The 23,113-nt window shown below is 39.0% G+C and overlaps 1 protein-coding gene across 5 annotated transcripts in view; it reads right to left on the bottom strand.

Annotated features, from left to right (window-relative positions):
• The window catches only part of ryk (receptor like tyrosine kinase), a 52,637-nt gene that overhangs the window by 18,269 nt on the left and 11,255 nt on the right, over window positions 1–23,113 (bottom strand). Inside the window, exons 1-8 of one of the 5 annotated variants that reach the window (XM_053230236.1) lie at window positions 18,887–21,622; window positions 8,934–9,055; window positions 6,765–6,864; window positions 6,122–6,253; window positions 5,478–5,540; window positions 5,185–5,320; window positions 3,590–3,690; window positions 1,628–1,711 (exon numbers count right to left, since the gene is read on the bottom strand). In XM_053230236.1, the coding sequence (XP_053086211.1) occupies window positions 1,628–1,711; window positions 3,590–3,690; window positions 5,185–5,320; window positions 5,478–5,540; window positions 6,122–6,253; window positions 6,765–6,864; window positions 8,934–9,055; window positions 18,887–18,977 (829 nt within the window). In that variant the 5' untranslated portion in view covers window positions 18,978–21,622. Of the gene's footprint in view, window positions 1–1,627; window positions 1,712–3,589; window positions 3,691–5,184; window positions 5,321–5,477; window positions 5,541–6,121; window positions 6,254–6,764; window positions 6,865–8,933; window positions 9,056–9,478; window positions 11,121–18,886; window positions 21,623–23,113 lie in introns of those variants that run through there. The other 4 variants (XM_034299532.2, XM_026927418.3, XM_026927409.3 and 1 more) reach the window with 4 other exon arrangements.

Raw genomic sequence — 23,113 nt, 5'->3', positions numbered from 1 at the left:
ATGACTTGCACATCTCTGCCAAAATCAAGTAATTACTGTACTTGCACAACATGATTTTAAGCATTTCTGGTTTTATCACTCAATTTGTGTTTGACTGTATGCACTGTTTCCACACTGCTTCTCATATGCAAAGCTTTCCCCAAGTACTAATGTTAAAGGTCACGTGTACACAACATGTAAAGCACATCTAGTTGTGTAATGTGTTTCTGGGTAAGAGGATGTTGGAGTAGAGACAGCTGCATGTTGGAACAGTCTCTCCTCCTGCTTTTGTGTAGTTTTAGCTGAATTTTGATAAACGATACAGTTTGTCTACACAAACTTTTATTGTTTACAGACTGTTTTAGGAACATGTGACATGATGGTCGTTACCACAGGCATAATTATATATTCACAGAACTCTCTGGGTTGACAATGTCGACCCAGAAAATAGCACCACTAAGTAATGTGTATTGGACTCACAATTATTTAGTGGTTGAATTGCGATAATTAAAGTGATTAATTCACAACATTGCGCTACTGTAATACAGTGTGTGATTTGTCAGACCTAATAAACACCTAAACATTAAAGTATCCAAAATGATCAAGATGGTCAGCATGCTAAGAGCACATAGAAGGAAAAGGCTGAATATTCACTGCTGGTAAAGCATTTGATTGGTAGTGATGTTGATGACATTGTTATTAATATAGTCCTAATTATAGACTGAATACTGTATACTATACACAGTAAATGTTTTGTTTAGATCTGAAGCATGAGGGTGCCTCCAAGTGGTGATACTGAAAAAGAGAGTTATAGAGATATAACTACTCTACAGAGTTCTAAAGTCTATACTAGAAAAAACCTATAAAGTCTGTATTATTAAACCATTATATCTTATAACAAAATATTCACAAAAACAGAGTATCCATATAGTCATTCATTTATTCACCTCAAACATACATGCATGCTAATATCAATATTAACTCTTTAAAATCATAGTGTATTTATGCAGAGAAGCAACTGCAGGTTGTACAATTAGTATCTTAATTGTGAGCATGGTTTTTGGCTACCTTAATTAATCAAACATAACTGATGACAATAACAGAATATTGGTGAGGTTACCTCCAGTTAGCGGTGAGTTTGGTTTGACTGGTGCATTAAATCCACACACATGGTTTAATTGTATGCATGTATGCTTTCTCCAATTGAGTTGGAGATATGCACACAATTAAAGAAAAAAAAAAGGGAGGGGGGGGGCAAAATAAATCTCAATGATTGTTTAGTCATCATCACACTGCCCCATTATAACCATTATATAAGAAATTTTCATATAGGATTAAGCCATTGACATTGAATAAAGACACAAGTCATGTTAAATCAAGCACAAATCGTATTTAAACCTCTTAGTGATGCAGGCCCAAGCCGCTGGCACACATTCAGGCAGCACAAATTATTCATCATAGCTCAAGCGCTAGGTGTGGTTAGAAAGATGCTTACACAAGGCATCATTCACTTTAAGCTGTGGAGACAGTGATGATGGAGGTGGTGATGATGATGGTGTTCAGGTTAGAAGGACAGGTGTGAGAATGTTAGCATGAGACTGACCGTGTGATCATTCTGGCTCTCTCGCAGGAGCTAAGCAGGACTTACTTTTGCTTTCATGGGAAGGAGCACCAGGGTGGGGGAAGGAGGCACCTGAGAGCTGCAGCATGGGAGCAGAGCCAGCGTGAACGTCTGATGGCGGGATGGAGGAAGAGACAGAGGATATCGGGGAGGAAAGGATGAGAAGCGGGAGGGAGAGAGAGAGAGAGACAGGTAAAGGATGGGTAACTGATAAGTAAATAGTGTCTATGCTAACAACATGTGAGAGCAAATGACAGTGGCGTTTTGGGGCGGGGGGGAGGAAAGGCAGACAAATGCAATACAAAGAGTTCCTAGTGTGAACATCTATGGCCACCAGGGGGCAACAACATGATAAAAAAGCAGGCTACATTTAGTGAAAGAAAAACAAATACTGCAGTTACTCCACACTGATATTTTCTCATTAAAATATTGATCACAACCAGTGGTTTCTCATTTGATTTTTTTTTTGTCTTTTCATTACTATACTTACAATGATTTATATAAGACATTAGTGTCAGTTACTTCATTGCTTTATTTCCTACAAAAATAAGTCTAATCTTAGACCAATCAAGCCAATTTGAGAGAATGTGGTGCCTAACCATTAAGAAAACACCAGAGAAACCTAAAATAACACTTCCTGTCAGCTCTGTCTGATTTGTGGGAAAGGGGGTGGTGGTGACTTTCATCCAGCAAAATGTCGCTCCGCCTTTCCTCAGTCACTAGATTAGTTTGCATTGCAGAAACGAACAAGAAGAATTTGAGCAAAAGTCCAAAACTGTCAGACTGTGGAGTGTGCAGTGGAACATGATCTAGTCTGTTTCATACACAGTGCTACTCGCCTTGCACTTGCTGCCCACACACATAGCACAGAGACAGACATTATACCCTGAGGACCCTGGGTGCAGCCTGACATGTTTATTAGTGGGACCTTCTGATTCCTGTTTAGCTCATTTGATCATTTGCTACAAATCACCTCGTTAGGTGAAGGAATGTGTGGGCACGAAAATGTCTGAAGAACTCTGGTCATACCACCTCGCTTTACAGACCTTAGAGGAATGGTTCAACGAAAAATCTAATTTAAACAATTTTCCACTTACCCAAAATGTACTCAATCAGCCAGGACACTTTTGCTTCCTTGGTTCTGCACTATAAGGCTAATGAAGCTAGCAAGTAATAAAAGTCACTTGCATTGTCCACACACCTTGATATACTTGTTCATATGACATTGTTAAGCTACAAAAGTCAACTTTACAAAAGTACAACATTTGTACAAAAAGCTACAAAAGTACAACTTTAAGTTTAAAGTGGAACTATATAAGGATCCACATCACTTCCAGCCAAGGAAGTACAGAACCAAACAAACAGAGAAGTGGGGGAGGAATATGGGATTATGGAGTGGATAATGGATAATGGATAATGATGGTACCAGGTGATGATAAAGGCGTGATGCGATCAGAAATGTGTGTGCACCACACTGAACTTGTTTCCCACACAAAGACAAACATGTCTCCTTTTTTCAATTCCAAACCTTTTGGGCTAGTTTCAGGTTTTTCGAGAAGCAGTTCATCTAGAAATTTCGCTGGGACCTGGCAACCCTGCTGTACCCGTAATGTTAAAGGGTTCAGCTGCATGGTGAAGTTTCATACATTTTAATAAATTACAGTAAGCCATACTGGCAAGTCTGTGTATCATTACTGAATAACTGGATTCAGCCTGAGACATATTTACAGACAGCATGTATTTCCACAAAAGAAACTTTGAGTAAGATAATATTTCCTGTACTTGAGATCCATTTGCCTCGTAGGTCCAGAGCAACACTAAAGAAGCAAACGTCAGACACCAAGTATATCTTAGCTTGACCAGCTACATTTGGGGTAAAGGGTAAATCATGTGTACTATTTATTTAACAAGTATATAGATAAAAATGATTGCTTGACTGTGGGAGAATGGTGATAATGTTCATGGATGGCGAGTGTGTGTGGATCTTACTGGTGATGGAGGTGGCGTTATTTGGCGTGTCTGCTCTCAGGTACTGCGTGGTCTGAGTGGAGGGCTGAGAAAGACCCTGGGAGCTCCCACTGTCACTGTCACTAGAAGAAAAAATAAAAAAGGATCACAAAGTTACACTATATGCCCAGGAGTAAGTGCATGTACCCATCTGACTCTGTACAGTAATAAGCAAGCTGCTGGGTGATGGTTTAACTCATCCTACCAGTCAGTTTATTCTAGTCTTGAGATGAATCTGGAGTTATTATAGGCAATAACAACAACGTTGTATTAATAGTAGTTTGTAGCTTATAGAAACAAGTGAGAAATCAAAAGAAAAAGGGGGAAACAGTCAGACATGACAGTTTCTCACCCACATGATGTCAAATGAACTCTTTTCAGACCAAGAGCACAGTTTGCTAAATCACAAATGCTCACATATCTACACTGGTTGTTATAACACTGATGCAGATGTGTGTATGTGGAGTGGTGCAGGGCAGGCGAAAGCTAGATTTCTACCAACTCACTGTATCTGGCATAGACAATAGTAACAAGATTTAAATAGAATGCTGTGCAACATGCTGTTTATTGTCCATGCTGTTGTCCTTTTCATAATTCTCTGACATTATTAAGAACTATGCCGAGCATGAGGGAAAAAAAAAGAATCTGACTGCTCAGAGGTTGTCTAAATGTCTAAAAATGCGAGTATAATCATATTCAAAAGTAGTTTAAATTCAGTTTCAGCTTCAATTTCAAATTCAGTTTTCATGCCTGTATGAATATACCTTTTGTCATTGCCAGCAATATCTGTGCCTTCTGCTGGGTAATAGAACTTTTTCTAGCTATAAAACTTTCCCCATCTCTCTCACCACCATATTCTCTTTCATTTGATTTTCCTGCTTCTCTCAACTCCTGGGAGGCTGTCAGTATCACTTTACCTTCTAACCCCATAGCCTTCATAACACTAAAGTGCTGTATAATGGTGCCAATTAAAAGAATTAGCCTTGAGCTTCAGAGGTTAATTCAACAGAAAGGCCCCTGAGGAGTAAACAAAGAACCCAGCACAGATTCAACCTGCCTTCTGAAACCCACTGATCCCAATCATGCACTAATGTCATTTACTCAATATAGGAACTATCAAAGAGCTGCTGTGTGCTCTTGATAACATTCTCATGCCTTGGAGCTGTTGCCACTGAGGACAAAACGGGAATGTGTCATGGGTTTAACGTAATGATTTTACAGACAAAATGCTGCTTTGACCTGAATTGGCAAATAAGATAATAATACCAATTTCAAAACAAGATTAAACAACTCCATCATGCTGGAAAATTTCATTAGATGACTCAGCAGAACTGAATCCTGAGAAAGAGTTCGTTTTCTCTAAGATACAAAGGTTAAGATAACACGATCTAAGATACCAGGATAACAGATACACGTGTGTAAAGCATATGAAACAAAGCAGTACATCGCTTAAAGAATAAAATTAATCTGACTCTATAAAACCTTTTCAAATCTGGACTTTCTCCTTGACCCAGTGCTCCTACCAACATGCATAAAATTCAGCCCAAATGCCAGAACTGTGGTAAATAATGACCCACCTGTCATCCACCTCAACCCTCTTCATGCTGTGCAGGTGTAACACAGCAAGGATGATTGCCACGAGGAAGATGACAGCACAACACACTCCAACGCTAATGTAGAACACTCTGGTGGATGTTGTAGGGGCGCTGTCTACTGAGGAAAATACACAGAGCACAGGTCTAAGACAGAAATCCAACTAAATTAAACATCTACAACAACTATTACTGGAATTCCATTGAAACCATCCAGTATCACATTATAAAAATTAAATATTGAACTATTTAATCAAAGATTAGTTGAAAGTACTTACAGTCTGGTCCTGTTTTGTTGGAGAAAGGAAGGAGGATTCTGGGGGAATCTGGCTGTTCAATTCCTAGGGAAATTTAAGATAAAATGCATGTGTAGGTTACTCCCATCTCTTATAAATAAATAAAAAAAAATAAAAAAATTAAAAAAAAAAGACCACAGAAAAATATAGACTCAGGGACAAGGTGCTTGTCTAACCACAAATAATAGTCAAACGAATAAATGAAGCTGGTGGGTACAAATTTGAGTCAAAATTTGTCACTCATGAAAAGTGAGTTACACTCTTTTGTTTCTTCAATACAAAGCGAAACAGACACTGAGAACAGCAAATATAGATCGGCCCTTATTCTACAACAGAAAACACAAACGTAAAATAAGCTAAATAGGTTAAATAAGCCATGCATAAATTTACTCTGTATTTCCTCTAAGGATGCATATGATTGCAAGTTTGTATCATCATCTGCACTGTGACAGCTTCAGCCTTGCAGAGAGAAAGCCATGCCAACTTCTCTACTCTTATTCCAGCTCATATTACAGAGCGAGGTGAAGGGATGGGTTCAGACAATAGACATTAAAAAAAGCACACATTTGTGTGGAATGCACACTCAGAACAAATGCAAGCACTAAAAATGATGTTCCAGGTCTTACTTCTGTAGCACATTTTCCTGCGCTTGAAGTTGAGCACTGTGAAGTTATTGGCGTGGATCGTCAGATTCAGCTGCATCGTCAGAACGGCCTCACCGTCCACTTTCCCAGAACAGAAGAGGTCCACTCTGAAAACTATGCACGAAAAACAAATACAAAAATCAGACTAAACACCAACAAAATAAACATGGCTGTCTGTCCGATAAAAATCCAGTGCATGAACAGACACCAATTGTGCATGTAACAGACAACCAAGGCTCTCTAAAACAGGGGTTCTCAAACTTTAAAATAAATTCCATGGATGCCCTCATCAGAGATTTATTTCATAAACATTCATTGTACAACAATATTCTGCTCATTTATTACAGACATAGGGCTATCTAGAACATCCACCAACAGAACACATAAGGTTCAAGTTGACATTATTTGTAGGCTTACTAATTTTACAGTGATTGAAGTTTATAAAAAACACATCCAATTCAAAAGACCAGTCAAAAGAGCATTGTAACTTAAAAAAAATATCATAAACCCTGGGAGCTTAATTTGAGAACCACTGCTATAAAAGAAGTGTGTGTGTGTGTGTGTGTGTGTGTGTGTGTGTGTGTGTGTGTGTGTGTGTGTGTGTGAGAGAGAGACAGAGAGATACCCGAGCGTGTGAGTGGGACCTCTCCATTGGCTGAAATGTTGCTATGAGGCTGGTCCATGGCTGCAGAGTTCTCCACCTGGAAACCCAACCTGTAGTCCACCTGCACAGAGCAAATTTGGATTTGGATTCAAAGACAATGCATATGTGTTTCTGTAGTTTACTTTTAAGTCCATCTCAATTCAGCATAATCATCACCAGATGGCAGTATGGAGATGAAGGAAGCCCAAAACCAAAGACCACAAAGTTTCTCATTTTTTAAACCCAAGTTCTTTAACAAACTAAGATCTAGCAAACAACCACAGGGTCGTATTCACAAAGAATCTTATCTTTACAGTAAAATGGTCCTAAACCTTTTCACATAACTGCTGAGAGGAACTTTTATCAAGAAAGTCCTAACCTAAGAGGAGGGGCGGGGCTCACCCTGTTGCTACGCGGGACGGAATGTTTCATGAATGAATATCTGCAGTGATTGGCTGATGTGATTTCCAAACTGTCAGCGCAGCCATGAGTGTATCAGTGACAGGCTTTGTATTTCACAGTTATTGTATCCATGTGCACGCATGATTTTGCTGTGCATAAACATCTAACAGGAAACATTTATAATGTCAGTGTGGATTTTTGCTCTGAGTGGTATGAAATCAACAAAACGTTAATTTTCTTTTTTTATTATTATAATAATATATTGTGAAATAAGTTTAAGGCCATATATATATATATATATATATATATATATATATATATATATATATATATACACACACACACACACACACACACACACACACACACACACATATATATATATATATATATATATATATATATAAAAACATAAACATGACAGAGGGATGAGGTTTGTAGTTCATCTTCTCGGCGTGACTGCAGTTTTCAAGCGGCCAAGTTGAGGAGAGTCGTGTCTCCAGTGGAACTGCATTTCTCCAGGGGTACTGCCTCACCTATTAATCAACTATTATTTCAATACTCCTGCAATCATGATACATTTATAGCTTGCTGTAATTAAATAATGTGCTGTTAACTGCCGGTACGAGACACTGAGAATTGTTTGTAATTCAGTCTTAGTGACTTAAGTGTCCTCTGAAGTATCCCCAAGTATTTGCAGACCTAGGACCTGTGTTTATATTTAGTATTATACTGCTTTTGTGTAAATTTAACTAGTAACATGCCCATTTTTCCTCCTACATCAGCCAGCTAGAAACTACTTTCATTCCCAGGATTCTGTGTGAATACAACCCCTGATCTACGGACAGAATTGCACTGGAAAGGTTGTTGTTTTATTTCACTGATTATTATAAAACTACAGATTTTTGTTTTCACTACAGGAAACTGATACTAATTCACTGTTCCATTCAATCTCACACATTATTACATTTCTAGTTTCTAGTTCTAGATACGTGAACCTTCCAAATCCTTAACATTAACTTAAATAATAAGAAGCCAAAAATGTATACCACAAGCACCTGATTTATATAGCATCTTTAATTTTGTACTACTCACAATAATAAAACGACACACAATGATTAATGAAATAAATCCATTAAAGTGATCACAAAGACCCAGTAACTACAAACATGCCATGCTAAATATGTTTTAATATAGATTCAAAACCACCTGTAACAATTGCATGGCTAATAGTCATTATGTCTGCACTGTTGTATGTCACATTTCAGACCTACAGCTGAGTTACAGTACATGTGTACCATCGGGTCTCTATGGAATTTCACAGCTTCTTGGCACATTTTCAACACTTTTTTTTTCCTGGCTGTGTATGTTCCTGCATCTACTACAAATCCAACACAAAGCCAAGTGTTACAAGCTGCAGATACAAAGATGACAGAAAATTGATGACACATGCTAGTAGGTGGAACAAGCCTAACACCCTTTACTACAATAATACATACTGGAATAGGGAAGTCAGAGGAGAGAATACCTACCAAATGACAACGTAAAATAAATTCCAGTCTTTATTTAGTTTCATAAATGTAAAGCATGATAAATATACGCATTCCTACTAGGTGCAAAAGACAACAAAGGAATGTTAATTCTTTCAAGGCTACAGAAAAAAACTTTACTGACTAAAATCTGTTTTTAAAGCTGCTAAACAGTTACAGGACATATCTGGGGGCTGAAGTTCTGATGTACAGGACGTACCTTGCTCTTGGAGTGCCATGTGAAGTGCAGGCTGTTGGTCTCACTGGGTACTGGCAGGATGAAGGAGAGAGCATAATGATTCACCACATCGTCCCTCACATAGTACAGCTCAGCATCCAGACCTGCAAACACACAAAAGAGCTAAGTACCAATATACATGGGGGAAAAAACAGAAGAAGCAAAAATTTTAAAAACAACAAAAATAAAAAGTGGCTCTTCATGACCTCCATTCTCTTCTCTATACAAAATATGTTTTATGACATTCCATGATTCAGGGTCCATATGAATTCTGCATTTCACCACAAAAAATCTCTTATGCACTCATTTAGAGACTAATGGATTTTGCAGGGCTTGGAAGTCTCTGGAAGGAGAAAACCACAGCAGCACAAAAACATTTCTCAAAGCAGCAAACCATGTCAACACACGACACTGATCACCAACACACTGTCCTCCCTTAGCATCAAGGAGGACAAATAAAACATGTGAATTGACTAAATCATAATGTGAAGGTCAGAAAAGTAACAAAATGCAAGCAGATTTCCAACCTGAATATGCTGGGTTGATCGGAGAAAAAGAAATGCATCCCATAAATCTATGACTGCGCCAAGACCTACAAGAAACAGCCAAAATAATGAACACTTCCACTTTCCACCACCTCTGTGCATTTCAGGTCAGAGAGAGAGTACTCTCTCATCCTTTAAGCCAGCTGGAATTCATACATTATGCTAGTTATCACCGCTATATACCATGAAAAAAAAAAATTCCAGCTTGAGGATGTTTATGTTTGAGGTCCTCACCCTTCACTATCACCAGACCTTAACAGCCTCTCTCTTCCCTTAGGCTCGCCTCCACTTTCTAATAACTCAGCCTAAGGACACGGTAATCTAAACAAGGTCTTGGTCACAGCCGCATTCCTCGAGCAGCTCCAACCTGAAAAGCCTCTCTCCCAGGCCGTACCACACACCTGTGCCCTAAAGACGGGCGCATTTATCCCCATTAGCAGGGAGAGAGTGGGTGCTGATGGATAGGTGGCTGGGGTTTCAAGCTGGAGGCTGATTCCCACACAGCCGAGGCACAGGAACATGTGAAGCTGAGTGACGGCTGAAATCTCTAGCCGTGCCCTGGGGCAATCCTATCTCGGCTGCGGGACTTTGGCTGGGTCGAGTGGAGCCACTCTATCAGCCTGTTTGGGACTGTCTTTAAACAAGGGGGAAGGGGAATGCAGTTCCTTCCCCCCCACTCTTACAGGACAGCAATAAAGAGTACAAAGAAAATCAGCATTAGTATGTGTGTGGTGGCCTGGAAAGTCACATTCTGATATTTTCTGTTCAGAAAAATACTAGTTTTCATGAACTGAAATATGTTTCACATGTACAACAGCAAGGTGTGAGGTTATAGCATATAATAGTCTGGTTAGCCCTAAAAGCAAAAATTGAGAAAATCCCATTTAAAGATTTCATTCAAATTCCACTGAAAGATGTCCCACCATTTCTATATTTATAACCTATTCTACATACTGAAAAAAGTTTAAAGAATTGTAAGTCTACAGTGGGTTATGGGTTATCAGATTGATTATCAGTCTTGGACTCTCACTGGTGGCATTTAAACACGAGCCTCAGTGACGTCTCTTCACTCGACTGATCCATGTTCATGCTGACATCGGAGGAGAAATAATCATTGATTAATTCAGTCAGTTCTGTTGACCATATTTCTTTTGATTGGGTTTTATTAGGTCATTTATTTTAAAACTGGCCATCTGTACACAGTGTGTAAGTGCTCTTCTGTGTTTTGTTGATGTGAAGGCACGGGTACACATCTCAGACATTCTGACAGTCAGTATCTGATTACAAACGTAACTGATCAGTTTCATTACTGGCACGTAACTATCAAAAAACTTCAAATCAAATCATCAAATCATAATAAACGATCAAATCATAATAAACGCACACTTGGCTAGACGGTTTTAAACATCTATGGGCAGACTGACTGCATTTTCCCACTGTGTTTGGTAAACTGGCCCCTCCCCCAACATGATCCCTGCAGGCAGACAGCTAAGGCATGGTTAGAAGGTAACCTAAATAAAATAGAATAAAAATTCCATGCCATTTTGTTAAAATATATTTATATTTTCTTACAGTAGAGATCTCAAAGTATATTCTTAGCAGAAAAACTCAAATTTGGTCAAAACCTGATTTTTCATCATTTTTTTTTGTTTTCCACGGGTTTCTGAAGACCACAGCAGACTTACTTGTGGTGTGGAGTGTATGATGAACAATATCTACTGGGATTAATACTGTAAACTATACAGCAAACACAGCCTTTTTATACAAAGCCACCATTTCAAGGGATCAAAAGGAATGAGTAATTTATGTTTAATACTTGACTGCAGACACTATGACCCATAATCATCATCAGTTGTCCATCTTCTCTGCCAGGCATCTAATGTAGCCATTTTCATTTCCTGCGTTTTTCCATGGTCTTTCTTCATTCACGTTTCAGTCACTGAAATGCAGCACTGGGTGGTTGAATGACTTGGCCAGTAAAGAACATTCCACTTTCAGCTCAGAAAACCTCCACTGTGACTTGATTACTATGTTCTGGACTTTGAGGCATTCAGTGGGAGCCAAGTTTTAAACCTTAGGCTCTTCAACAAAAGCTGTTTCCATAATTCCAGAAACAGAGCCTGCTGGATTGATGGACACCCACAGCACCAAGCTGACCACTTGGGAAGGGACATCTCACAACTCCAGACCTAATCAGCTGACTGTGCCAGGACACAGCAGCTCTATGTGTCACTGATGACCTATCATTGTGGAAATAAAAAAAAATCTGTTACTTTCAAGTGTGAGGTACACCAGCCACACCCACAGATTTTCACTTGGTGCAATTACCATGCTCAGGGTCTGTGAATTTTCTGTTTTTTACTTTTGTTCTGTAGCACTTAAGAGCAGATTGCTGAGAAAGTGAGCGGAAAGAGTGGGTGAGTGGAGGGTGTATTCTGTAGTCTAAGTATTTCTGTTCTTTTCCTTAAACCCCAGCTTTGTAGGTTCTAATCAGCTTCATGCTGAAACAAGACTTTGTGGGAATAGCAAACCACCACCAGCTCATGGGGGAGGGACTGAATGTGGGCGTCTGAGGGGTCGAGGGTTCTTGACCCAGTGCTTTTAAAGATCACTCTAGTGCACTGGTGACAGTCCAAGAAAAAGTATGAAAAGGAGCTGGGAGGAACTGGAGAGGACTGATGGAATGAAAGAGTAGCTGAATGAACTCATTGCTAACAAAAACTCACACACACACACACACACACACACACACACACAATGATGGACAGCAGAGTTTACTATAAAACCTCTACAGTCTTTTCACTCCACTGTATTTTGTGGGAAGCATTTCATCTCTCCTCTGCTTTCTGAAACGAGTAACAACAAGTTGCTTTGAAAGACTCTGTGGTCAACCACACAAGCTTAGAAAAAAAAAAAGAGAAAAAAAAAAAGCTCACTGGTGGTTTCCGTTTGCTCTGACACCAGTCCTTAACTAAGCACTACTATGAGGGGATGCCGTGTCTTTTTATATGGCTTCAAAACCCCTTTCATGCTTGAGCTGCATCCACTGTTCTGAAAAAGCCAACAGGCCAAGGAGAAAACAAGTCTAGTGATTAAAAATCTTGTGGTTGATCTTGCTTAGAAAAAAAAAAACTTCAAAGTTCTCCAGCAGTGTATCTTGCTACTATATCTTATCGTCAGATTAGTGGGTGTGACCCTTGCTGGGTGGGACAGAGAACATGGCTTTAGAAAATCCATGACATAGGAGGGTGGGAATGAAGCTGGATCGAGATTTAAGCTCAATCATTACAAACATGTAAATAAACTGAATTGAACATGTCTCTGTATTAGGGATGCAACTGAATACAAATGCACTATTTGGAATGAACAGATAATTTATTCTAAATGCATACAAATTCAGAATAAACTAGGAGGCACACTATTTTTATTTTTTTAAAAAAAGGAACCCACAGACAGCAAAAAACAAAAATTTCACACAAGTGAGTTTTATACATATACATATACAGATACAGATACAGATATGGACATTTGGCAGATACATATACAAATGGCGGCACTGCATTACTCCCCTACTCTGTACAGAAACCTTCGTTTGTTATAATAATGCAACTCCCCAGAGACACGGAGAGTCCACTGAGAGCTGATGGCATTACCTCACTACTGACCTGGGTATTGCTGAGATTGAGCGCATGTTAGCACATGTCTCCAAACACTGAACACACATTAGAGTGCAGACATAGCTCAATGGTGACACTGCTGGAAGCAAACACGCTAACCAAAACAAAAAGCACAATCCCAATTAATGTAAGGCAATAAAAGCCTGTAAAATGCACAGAAACAATAACTAATCCCAAATGCATTTCAGTGGACTAACACAAATAATATACTTTCTTTTTTTTATTTGAAACTTAGACAGCAAAGTAACACTTTTGTTATTTTCAGTTGGGAATCACAGGAGGTTTCTTAGTGTGTAAGAAGCTAATATTAACTGATACATAAAGTTAAATTACATACCTACAACAACTATTATGTCTGTAAACACAAACATGGCAGGCAAAAAAAAAAAAAAAAAAAATCACCAAATTCCATAGAGAGCATGATTCTGTAAGTAAAATTTTAATCTATAATGTCAGCCACCACTAGGTTACGCTGTAGCCATCCTATCAGTAAGTAAGGTATAAATCACGCCAGCCCAACACAAAGCAGAAGTTCATTATTTCCCTATGACCACACATCCTGAAGTGTTTTCCCCCCTCTTATATCACAGCACTTTATTATACAATTGTTCTGCATATACATTTGATATTATAGAATATTGCAAAACAAGTTAGTTCCTGTTATCACTTAGGGTACAGCACTTCACTTTTGTGCACTTGCTTACTCTTAACATTCGAGTTAATAAAACAAGAAAACACAGCTCGTCATGTAACTGAGACACCACAAAGAGCAAAGCCTTCGTCCAGAAGACTTCCTCATGGTGGAAAACCTACTGTTACAAGGAGCTGACTCCTCCCATTAATGCTAAAATGTTACCTCACAGAAAACTTTGCCAAATCAATGACTAGATGTTTTTCTTTGTTCAATAACACCACATTTTTTATTTGCTTATTATTAGTTTTAGATTATGTGTAGCCATACAAGGCCCTGTGAGTAAACGCTAGCACAATAATAAATAATAATCTGCTGTTATAGAAAATGAATCAACAGTAAACCAGTCAGATTCAAACTTAAATAATACACTAGACAAGACGACGTAGTGATATACATTTAGATTTTTTTCCTGTAAACAAGCCAAATCTCAGAGGGTGAATTCTCTAATGATGTACAATGTATAATTGAGAAAATATGCTAAATAATAAGAATCTCTTTCAGAACAATGAGTGCAGCAAAAATCAATGATAGTTCAGATGAATGATATTTTCATTAATATCTAGAAACCCAGAGTGCTTTACTACTAATACAAAGATGTGCATCAGGATAAACAACTCCAGTTATATATTTCACTATTGTATTTTGGACAGGACTGTGCAGTTCCTTAGGCAAACTGAATACCTTTGTAAAACCAGAACAAAGCCTAAAGGCCAGGTGGGGGAGCATGTTCACGTAAGACAAAAGCCTTCCTGTACTAAAAGCCTTATCTTGCATACCCGAGTGTGCATCACACAAGCACCACCAGTGCTCATGGGAGATCGGGGAGCAGACGAGGGGTGGAGAGGGTGCTTCTCTTACAACTTTATCCACCAGCACTTCAAAACATACCCAGAAGGCAGAGTCAGGGCTGACAAACATGAGATGAGTGCATTTATCAGATTCAGAAAAGGATTACGTGGATGTTTATGTTTGAACATGCATAAGCAAGATCAGATTCATTCATTATTCCCTCTCTAATCATATTCTTCTCTCACAAGGGGTATTGCTAACAGGATGTGGTGGGATATATGATTTGCATGCCTGATGCTCCAGGGAAAAGGAAATGAGTGATTTTAGGTCTCTACAGACTGCCCAAATACATTGCCATGACAAACACATGACCTATCTGGTTTTCATTAGGAAAAAGACGACCAGTCACTGGATGGAAACTAACGGAAGAATGAAATCTGCTAAACAAGCTTCAACATGCATGGACACTAGAATGGCAAACAAATCATTGAAAGTTCTACAATCTAATACAGGCGCATGCTGTCTTAGGAGGATCAACAGCACTCAACAATAAAAATGCAAACAAAAAAAAGGAAGCAAGACACACACAGGCATGCCCCAACAAAATAATCTATTAGGCTAATGAGTGCAAAAATTAGTGTATCAGTGTATATGCAGTTAGAAGAAGCTCAGTCATTATGAATACACAGAGACTGAGCTTCTTCTAACTGCATATACACTGATACGCTAATTTTTGCACTCATTAGCCTAATAGTTTATTTTGCACAAATATTAACCATCCTTCACTTTTAACCTACTTTTAGCCAACACTGAATACAAGTCTTTCTTTTGTACAAGAGTACTCTGTCTTGCTTGTGTGATGTTCATCCATCTGTCCAAAATTCCATCAACAAACATTAGCTGAAATAAAAGACTTGGTTCACTACAGTGCCTGATATTTGAGGGAAAAGGCAATGAGTGATTTTAGGTCCCTACACCTCTTCGTGAAGTACTTAAATTATGCTACTCTTACTATACTACCTCCCCAACAGAGTTTTAGACTGATGGTGTTCTTAGTCCGTGACCTAGTGAACCAGTATCAGGATGTATTTATTGATAGAGACTTCAGAGCACTTCTGTAAGTCGCTCTGGATAAAGGCGTCTGCCAAATGCCATAAATGTGTGGACTGACTCTTCTGTTACCCCAGACTAATGCTTTACATTGCATTCATACAGAACATCATCAAAATGACAAATTCTATTTTCTTTCACAGAGGAATAGTGGTGTTACTGTTAGAATGCTCCCAGTCTAAAATACTGTAGTTTTCATGGTATCAATCATTCCATCACATCATTTTAATCAATCATTTTAAACCACATAACCCACTGATGAAACACTATCTTATTGCATCAGTGGGTTATGTGGTTTAAAATGATTGAATAATATTTTGATATCATGAAAACTACAGCTCATATACTGTACATATGTATATACACCAAAAACCAAAACAACTTTTCCATAAAATCTATTGTCCGTATTTGAGTGGCTGCGATGAAAAGTATGCAGTGCTGCATAGCCAAAAAAACAGATAGTTATTTCATTTAGTTCTGGTCAACAGTGCCATGTTCTGTGTGTCTGATAGACGTTGTGTGTGATAAAGTTAAAAACATGCTAGGAGTGGTAGCAGAGGTAGCAACGTAACATATTTACAACAGTAAAAAATTACACTGCCAAAGGGGTTTCAGAGCCATTATGTCCCCTGTTTGGAGAAATGGAGGTTGCTGAATTTTTTTATCAGTGAATAGATGAATAGAGAACCACTGGACTAAGGAACTTAATCGGTTTAAAAAAAAAAAAAAAAAAAAGAAAAATGGAATGGAAACTGTAATAGAGATGCATTACAATCAGTATTTCGACGAGGTCAACAGTGAGATAATGGACCGATCATACAGCGTGACTAACTGCGAAACCATGGCACCATAACAACCGTACTAAAGAAATGTCACCTTTGTTAACGCTGACAATGGATACAGGAGTTATTTTAATTCTAATCTATTTGCAGCAGAGACCTCAGCTAGACCCCTTGAATGCATACCTCTTCAGTCATGTGGTTCTCTGTGATCGTATTTACTACTGTAAAGTAATCAGTTGTGCTCCTGATATTCTCACAATTCTTAACAAGAATTCCAAGAAAGGCTGTGTTCACACATGGTTGGGAAAGCATAGTATAGGGAAAGAGGAGGAAAAAAGACTGGAAGGAGTGACTCCACTCATGTTTTGCTGTAGTGTTTAGGCCTCATTAGCATAGAAAAATGGTGGAATAGCTGCTGGTGGAAAATCATCACTGTTCGGGTTGCCCTATCAGCACAGATGGTCAGGAGGGCAGGCAATCAGCGTAATACCAAACAGGTGTGGGCTAAAAGTAACCGAGGAGCCAGCAGGCAGACCAACATAGACCTGAGCTCCACAGCAGACAGAAAACTACTTTCAGCTGGGACTACCATTTCCATGTCACACCATTAGAGGATAGACATGAAAAGCAGCATGCTGGTCTGGCTCGCAGCGGAGAGCCAAGGGGCAGGAAAAACTGCCACGGTGTCACAGCTACCTCGATTAGTGACAGTAAGCCTATCTCGGGCTGCGCAAAATACAGCAAGGTATTGGCAGAGTCTTGTTCTCCGAGGAGGCCTGAGCTTTGTAGTGCTTAACTGTAGCAGGGAATCAGTAACACTTACAGCCTACACTTCCCTCTCCCTGCTACACATTTTTTATAAGCAAAACTTCCAAACAGAATGGATAATCTGTAAGAGTATAAGAGCCATGGCACCAGAACTATTAGTCTAGGGTTATATTTCACACATGACTATGTGGTAGACAAGCATGCAGCTTTGTTTGCATACCTGTCTGTGTACCGTTCATACACATGGATGATTAAAACCTCTGTACACTAGGGGCAGGTCAGAGCCAAAATGTATCTTGCCAGCACCAGAATACCTTTGACTGCTTTCTTTCTCTGCACAAGGTAAACAAGAAAGATGGCAAGAATTGAAGAAGCTATAATAATGTGTATCTTGAGAAAATGGCTGAAACAGGCCATTTATTGGGCCATTAAACCAATGGCGTGGTAACATCCCACCAGTGAGAAGACAAATTAACAATGAAAAGCCCCATCATGTTGACGTTACACCTGACAGCAAATGAACGTCACACATGTACAGCAGCCCTTTTGTGTACATGTAGTTTTAAAAGCAAGTACAACCTTATCCTTACTTCCACATGATGAAGGGAAGTGTATTTCAAAATAAAGACTGTTACATTTATATTTGTATGTTTAACATTCATGCAAAGCAATTTTCAAGTAAGACAAAATCCAAGCAAAGCATCTAGTTGAACAATCATGTGGTGGTCACAACATTTGAATTCAAAACCTTCTTGCCAGTAGCACAGAAGTTTATCCAATGATTATAGCACTGCCCTAATGTCATAATTTTCTGCTTCCCAAAATAGTCATTTTCTCTTAGCTAATTAAATAACCAGACTATAAAAAGAAAAAAGAGAGAGAGAGAAAAAAAAACTTGTTTAGACTTGGCACTCATAGCCATAGCAGTAGAAGTGTTCCCAGTTCATTTGTTGGAGACTCCTTTTGGGGCATTCATTTTTTAGAGAATTTTAGTCTGATTACTATAAGCTATAGCTTAAATACCATAAAATACCATATTTATAGCTTTCATGCACTTCGCTATCACTGAAAGCCAGCGAGCATCTTCAAGTGAAAGTGATGGAATAAAGTGGGCTTTTGCTGAGGATACAGGCTTATTTAACAAAAGGGCCATTCTCGATTTCACGGCTACACCCAGTTTTCACACAAGCCGTTGGATTGACGGGGGCATTGACGAGGGTAAACAACTTTATATATAAACACTCCACAGGCTACATTGGTACACAAACTATTTCCTATATTTATTAAAAGAAACTAAACAAGGAAAGACAAAGTGCCTTGGAGATACTGAATGCTACATTGAGTAAAGTGGAGTAAGATGGAAAAATGTTTGTTAAACCAATAGGCCTGCAAAATTCAGTTCAAGCCAAGAGGGAGAATGGAAGTAGAATAGCACTGCTGCTTCTCTAAAACATTGCAACAAAGTACTCCAACAAGTGCTAAAAAGTCTAAAAAAGGAAGTGTAGAGAAAAAGCAGGTGCTGAAAACACATTCTTGGCTGCTGGAGCTGTGTACTGCATGCAAAACATACCAGAGAGAGGGAAGACTGGGGAGTCCTCTTGCTTTCGCTGTGGCACTTTGAAAAGGACAGGCACAGAAATGTGAATAGCGCTGACAATCATTCCTCTCCTATTCACTGCCTCCTTTTGTAAACGCTCCCTACTCGTCTTTCAGTTCGCTCCCCTTGAAAGCTTGCCTCCTCCTTTTCTTTCTGGCTCTGGGCGCATGTTCAAGTTGAGCTGGTTATATGGCCGCTGCAAAAGCCTCCATCAATAGTGCAGAGCATCAGCATGTTATTCAAGAGGCAACTTTATATAGGGTTTAATGGCAAAATGATTTCACTTGATACCAGGATGTTCAGTGATTATGAGCTCTGCGACATTCCAAGGGACTGTTATCGGATCTTCCATCACGAGTGCGATATTTGATACTGTGTTTTGAGGGAGAAGAAGAAAAAAAGAAAAAGTCCTGTAGGGTCCATTTTCCACTTCTCTCTTGGGGTGAATGGTTCCATACACACAACAAGCATGCTGATGGAGCTATTATGGAACAGCAAGCTAAGGCAGGCCGGGCATTTTAGTAAGGGTAGAAGAATATTAACTTAGACCACAAATACAAGAAAATGTGGGAGAAAAAGTTACTCAGCAGAGCCTTTTCACGAATTCACACAACGGTGATCTTGTCCCAATTTACACGTCTATGAAAATGAAAATAAATGAGATTTCACACAAATTCCTTGGTTAGACACTGCTGCACATAAATGAAGGAAGACAGGTCTAAAGGCAATCCCAAGTGACAAGGCAAGTGTGTGTGTGTGCGCGTGTGTGTGTGTAGAGGTGTTACATGTCTAAAAACAATTCAGACACCAATAACAGTCAGTGATAACCCTACAAATGGAAACACGAGTGCAGAGAGAGCAGTATCCCCTAAGAGGAGATGTTTTTCTGGTCTCTGGCAGTCATTAGAGGTGTTTTTCTTAGATGGTTTTGGAAAAGCTATTAAAATGCACTAGAGACAGCACAGAAAAAAAAAGAAAAAGAAAAGAACGAAAGAAAAAAAAAAACCAGCAGGGCCAGTCTAATTTGTCGCTTTACTCAACAGCTTGTGTGCCAGAAGTAATGTGTGATGGAGAGGCACCAGCTAATCCAAACATCTGCCATGTTCCCAAGAACAGCCATTCGCATATTCATGTCTTTCTGATGACTGGTGCTGGTTTTAGTGGAAGGGAGTAAAAAGGCTTGTGACGCTTTTCTGTGACCACCCACTATTCAGCACACAAAACTGTGGATGTGTTGCAGATTTGTGGCATGTGGGTCAAACAGGTGCGGTACAGGTCTCCATGTGGAGTCAGATGTTTGCAAGAACCTAGGCCCTAGTTTGACCCTACATTTTCTCAGACAGACAACATTGTATTTTAACCAGACTTAGCCAACATTACTTTAACAGAGGAACAGGCAACAATGCAGTGGGTTTTGACTGGAACATTCTGTAGTTAGATGCATAGCATACTATCTAAACACAACATTTTCATGTCACAACTTACATCACATGAAATAACTTTACTAGGGCTGGGTGAAACCTAACATACCTCCCCATCTAAACATTTGAAACAGATATGACGACTTCCTTCCTAAGCCTTCCTGCCTCACAATATACCTTTAGTATGCACATTTGTGTCATTTGTTTTGCATACACCATTTGTTTCACTTAAAGTGCATTTGTGATGTAGTGAACATCTTGCATTTTTTTTCCTCATATGCCATTACTTTACGAGAAATTTAGTTAATCCGTCGGCTACTTTTTTCCTTGTATTTGTAGCCTTCACTGATCACAAGAGTCATAATTTAGAGTATTTTGGTAAGCTGCTGCACTTTTATTTGCAAGATAAGTACAAGTATGAATATTATGTGTAATATTAGCCATTTACACAAGCAGTTTAAAATAATGAGTCTTTAGTTTTCCATCTACTTTCCCTCCGAAAAATGTGTAAATTGTGTCATTAGCATGACTGCATCTTATGCTGCGTTCAAGGCGAAGTCGCAACTCTTAATTTCCCTCCTACAACCAAAAGAAAGCCACAAAAATGCCCCCTCAGCTTGGGCTAGTTTTCTCAACTACCAGTTCCCCTTGTTTACAGAACGAAGTCAAATCAACAAGGCTGCTCACACTGTGAACAGTGTAAAGTTCCCCATCTCTATATTTATATTAGTTTACAGCAGTATCGGCTTTAACTAAATCTATAATCTACAATATTGATCATACTGTTCTGAGAAAGTAATCAACAACATTAGAGTTATCACTAACATTAGCCAGTTAGCTTGTTGCTAAGACCACTTGATATTATCTGCTGGCTAGCTTGTTGCTAATGCTACTGGCTACTGTCCACTGTTGTTGCTGTACTGCAATTTTTAGTCCAATGTGTTGCATGAATGTTTTACGTTCACTGTAGTATAACAGTACCAATAGCCACTTCGGCCTGTACCTGTAAAAGTGCAGTTAAAGTAGCTTTTTATGCTCTAAAAACAAAAAACAGGCTTTTGTGGAGTTTTTTTTACACTCACTGACGAGGTGGGAAATGACATCATCACAAATTGCTAACTACCATTTACAAGGCCTCGAATGCAGCATTAGTCACTGCAGATAACTGAACACATCAACATATCACCAAGGCCTACTGGTTCCATCAAGAAAATCACATTTAACTGAAATATAAAATAATAAAAACCTTAGTAACACTAACACTTTTCATTCATTCACAGACGTGTATTTCATTTTGTAAGCAATGGCATTAAATAAATCAAAAACCTGTACATTTAAAAAAAAAAAACGCATCCCAAGGCTTTCAACATTCAGTCTTTCTTCAAAGTAATGGATTATGCCAAGATAGAAGCACTATGCTTAAGCTTTTAAAGCCATCTACTGAAGCCACATGACCTGAGGGCCTGAAAGCACTTTTCACTACTTAGTAGTGAGTGTGTGTGTGTGCAGTAATTCAACTGAAAGACATGAAACCACATCTAGGTCTGTGGATCTTAGTGCACTGACAGACACCTTACCAACTTACAGCTCCATGGTGAATCTTTTTTTCACCTAAACATTTCTATAATAAAGGACAGAAATCTACGCTATTCAAAACTCTACCACTACAATCACCCCTCACAGGTCAGCCATCCGAACATGTTGTGTTTCCTCAGAACTTGTACCACAGGTCTATCGCTTTGACTGTGTTCGGTGTTCAGCTCATTACTGAACATTCGTTTCCTGCGGAGGTGTCTAAAGGATCGTTTGGCCTGTAAGCTCAGTGACACACTCTTAGCAAGGACCACTGTTTTGAGGACAAAGGATCCAGATTATTGTGGTTCAGTTGTGGCAGCTTGGTAATGAATACAGCCTGGCCTTCACAAGGACGAACACTCCGTTATTAATTATAACCATATGAGCCGTTCCTCCATCTGCCCTCTCATTCATGTAAACAGTTTCTTTTTACAGGGGGACCCTAAAAGTGGCCTGAGAGGGTAAACCACCAAAATGTGTAATTGGGTGTGACAATTCAAAAGTCTATGTTTGATCAGTAAAGCAACTACTACATTCCCAGATGCTAAACAACAATCTGGTTCATTTCACTGCTGGATGATGGAAAATTCAAAGTCGACTCTTAAGTGCGTACGCATTCCTGATGTTGACATCAGACACAGAATGATGAACCACAAGAAACTGCAAAAAATGTTTTTGGTTAGCTGCGTGATGGTGACGAAAGCTTAAACAGGCAACCTGTAAGAAGTGGGTGATGTACTCAAAACTTTATCATACTTTCTTTCACAGTATAAACATTTTAGAGAACAGGGACAGCAGTGCTCTCGTGGCTAAGGCTGAGTCAGAATTTCAAACTTAAAGCAAATGCCTAAACGATGTGTCACTCTACTTAAAGTTAATTTATTAACTAAACAATCATGTCTACTGCAATAAAAACCAGACAAATAAATAAAAAATTGTAGAGAACAAATAGGTTTCTGCACACAAACCAGTGTAAAAATACACTCTATAGCCTAAAGTTTGTAGACACCTGACCATCACACCCATATGTGGGCCTTCCATAAACTATTGCCACAAAATTGGAAGCACATAATTGTCTAGAATGTTTTTGTATGCTGTAGCATTAAAAACTTCCCTTCACTGGATCTAAGAGGCCCAAACCTGTTCTAGCATGACAATGCCCCTGTGCACAAAGTGAGCTCCATGAAGACATGGTTTGCCACAT

This window comes from Pangasianodon hypophthalmus, chromosome 2, assembly GCF_027358585.1.
Source record: "Pangasianodon hypophthalmus isolate fPanHyp1 chromosome 2, fPanHyp1.pri, whole genome shotgun sequence".
NCBI lineage: Eukaryota > Metazoa > Chordata > Actinopteri > Siluriformes > Pangasiidae > Pangasianodon > Pangasianodon hypophthalmus.
This window is presented reverse-complemented; position numbering and strand designations above follow the sequence as displayed.